Below are 2,556 nucleotides of genomic sequence, written 5' to 3' on the forward strand. Positions count from 1 at the left end.
ACATTCACTGACTAAAGTGTGTTGAATAACGTAAAATTATGAGAAAAATAAAGAAACACTAAATAGTAAATATGAAGTCAAAATAATAAATAACAAAAAAGAATAACATAAACGTTCAATATAATATTGTAGTGGCGTATAACACAAAAGTCAGCGCAACTGAATTATTAGATCACTGACCCCAGTATATATAGTAATGTCCATGTGGCAGGGTTGAAAATAACATTCAAATTTTTCAATTGTTGAGGAATTAGGGTGAAACAAATGTGCAGAAATAAGAAGAAAATGTAACATAGAAACATAAAGAAGTCGAATAAACATACAAAAGTCATCGAAAAGTCAAGAAAATGATAAACATCATACCAATGAAGAATAGAAACGAGAATTAAGAAAAAAAATGCAACATAGAAGCATGAAGAAGCAAAGAAACATACAAAACGAATAAACAAAAGAAAAGAAAATAGAAACGGCATATCAATGACGGTTCGTAATAAAAATTATAATAATAAAAATATTAAATATTATACATAAAAATACGAATGTCCTATCAATTAATACGTATTACAACGTAATACGTTATTAATAAACAAACTAAAAATGATTAATTGTTTAATGGACAATAATAATAACAATACAAATTATGAAAATAGTATCAACAACGACCAAGTATTACAATACAATTTCGGAAAGCAACACTTTTTCATTGGAGGAAGTATAGGAACGGGTAAAACCACATTAGTCAATTTAATACTCGAATATATGGATTTTTATTCACACACTGTCGTTATTAAAGAATTTATCAATTACGATAAAGGAGGCGAAATCAAGTTGCATCATTTACATAATCGACTTATTAGCAATTACGAGTTTCAACAATACGTCCTCGATTGTTACGAAAAACAATTAAATTCCGAATTATACGAAGAAGCGGATTTTGTTTTATGGGTCAGACACCCAATTGAATCACTAGAAATATTTTGTAAAAACAACGATTCACTGTCAGTCAAAGAAAGAAGCCAACTCGATTTAAGAATGAAACAAATGTGCAGAAGGTACAGCATACCAAACATCAGAGATAAAAGCGTCGCGGTGTTAAACGTAGATACATCAAGATTGTCAATTGAAATAATACAAGAAGCAATTATTAATACTTATATACATCCAGCCATGTTAGGAATTATGGAAAGAGATTTATACGTATTCTTGTTCTGCGGAGATACAGACACTCAATTTAAAAGAATCAAGAAGAGGGGAAGAACAGTAGAATTAGAACAATATAAAAAGAAGGAAGATCTGTTTAGCTTAAACGACGTATATTATATGTTTTATTCGAATATAATAGAAGAAAAACTGAAACAGTCTAATTAACTAATTATTATCATTTGATATTTACACAATGAAAAACACAGAAGAATCGCCAACAACCGCTTCATTAGATAAAAAACCGAAACTATTATTAAGAATTTGTTTCTCAATAGCAGCTTCATTCGTTTTACTCATACTAATTATCTGCATTATAATAGCAGAATTATTTCTCAAATTTATAGAATAAATATTAATTAAAAGAGATTCAATTATTTTTCTTCGGTTTAGTTTCATCACGTTGTTTTTGGGAACAGTGTCTCATCACTGTTAATATTTTACCATAATCCCGTACAAAGTTCATAGAAGTAATAGCAATATCCTCAACAAGCTCGGCTTCCTTTTCTAAAATTCGCAGATATTTCTCATCGCCTAAAGTAGAACACTGTTCCTTTTCATATAAGTTTTTTAAATCCTCACATAAATCCTCTATACCGTCTAAATCAATGAAATAACTAGAAAGTTCTTTAACACTTAAATCACTAATATTACATGCTTCAACACGGTCATCAACAGGAATACTCATTTTTATAGTTAAAAAAAATATTCCAGTTTAAATATACAACAAATTCATCACCATAAATAAAAACGTCATAAACAGACACAAACAGGCATAACTCAACGCGAACAGACAATACACGTCACCAAACAGACAAAACTATTACTAAACAACACGTATTCAAACGTATTTAAAGCACTGAAAATTAACAATATTATCAACATTATGAATTCTTCCCCCTACATAAAAAACGTTTTAAAAGATTTATCCGAGAAAATATCAAACGTTATCAAAAGTTTATCATCAACCAATTTGTCTCCTGAAGGTGATAGTCTAATTCATGCTATTGCCATTTGGTTGAGACGCGTCTCATTTATTAACGAATTCAATTACGATGTTACGTTGCTCAAATATTTGGATTATTTAATAGCAGACGCTCAGGTATTAATAATAGATAATGAAAATCTTCTAGGACTTCTAGATCAATTTAGATTTTTCTATACCAGAGAGTATGCCATACACTTTAATTGATTAATTTTTTTTATTACTTTTTTATTACTTTTTTTTTACTAATTATCAATTAAAGATTTATTTGATATTCGTATTTTTTTTATTAACTTATGTAATCCTCCTTCGTCGGGTTTATTTAACTTAATCGAACATTAATATTATTATCCAATTATATATTATTAAAC

At 28.3% G+C, this 2,556-nt stretch overlaps 3 protein-coding genes across 3 annotated transcripts; 2 read left to right on the forward strand and 1 right to left on the reverse strand.

Moving 5' to 3' along the window:
- Window positions 1–597: 597 nt before the first annotated feature.
- Window positions 598–1,368, forward strand: ENU1_193710 (hypothetical protein; the record flags this gene model as incomplete). The annotated part of the gene is made up of 1 exon (XM_008861906.1): window positions 598–1,368. One exon carries the CDS (start codon window positions 598–600, stop codon window positions 1,366–1,368), a length of 771 nt encoding a protein of 256 aa, XP_008860128.1.
- Window positions 1,369–1,570: 202 nt separating this feature from the next.
- Window positions 1,571–1,888, reverse strand: ENU1_193720 (hypothetical protein; the record flags this gene model as incomplete). The annotated part of the gene is made up of 1 exon (XM_008861907.1): window positions 1,571–1,888. The coding sequence occupies one exon, from the start codon at window positions 1,886–1,888 to the stop codon at window positions 1,571–1,573; it is 318 nt and encodes a 105-aa protein (XP_008860129.1).
- Window positions 1,889–2,086: 198 nt separating this feature from the next.
- On the forward strand, window positions 2,087–2,392 carry ENU1_193730 (hypothetical protein; the record flags this gene model as incomplete). The annotated part of the gene is made up of 1 exon (XM_008861908.1): window positions 2,087–2,392. The coding sequence occupies one exon, from the start codon at window positions 2,087–2,089 to the stop codon at window positions 2,390–2,392; it is 306 nt and encodes a 101-aa protein (XP_008860130.1).
- Window positions 2,393–2,556: the final 164 nt, after the last annotated feature.

This window comes from Entamoeba nuttalli (genome assembly GCF_000257125.1).
Source record: "Entamoeba nuttalli P19 unplaced genomic scaffold asmbl_9094, whole genome shotgun sequence".
In the NCBI taxonomy this organism is placed as follows: Eukaryota; Evosea; order Mastigamoebida; family Endamoebidae; genus Entamoeba; species Entamoeba nuttalli.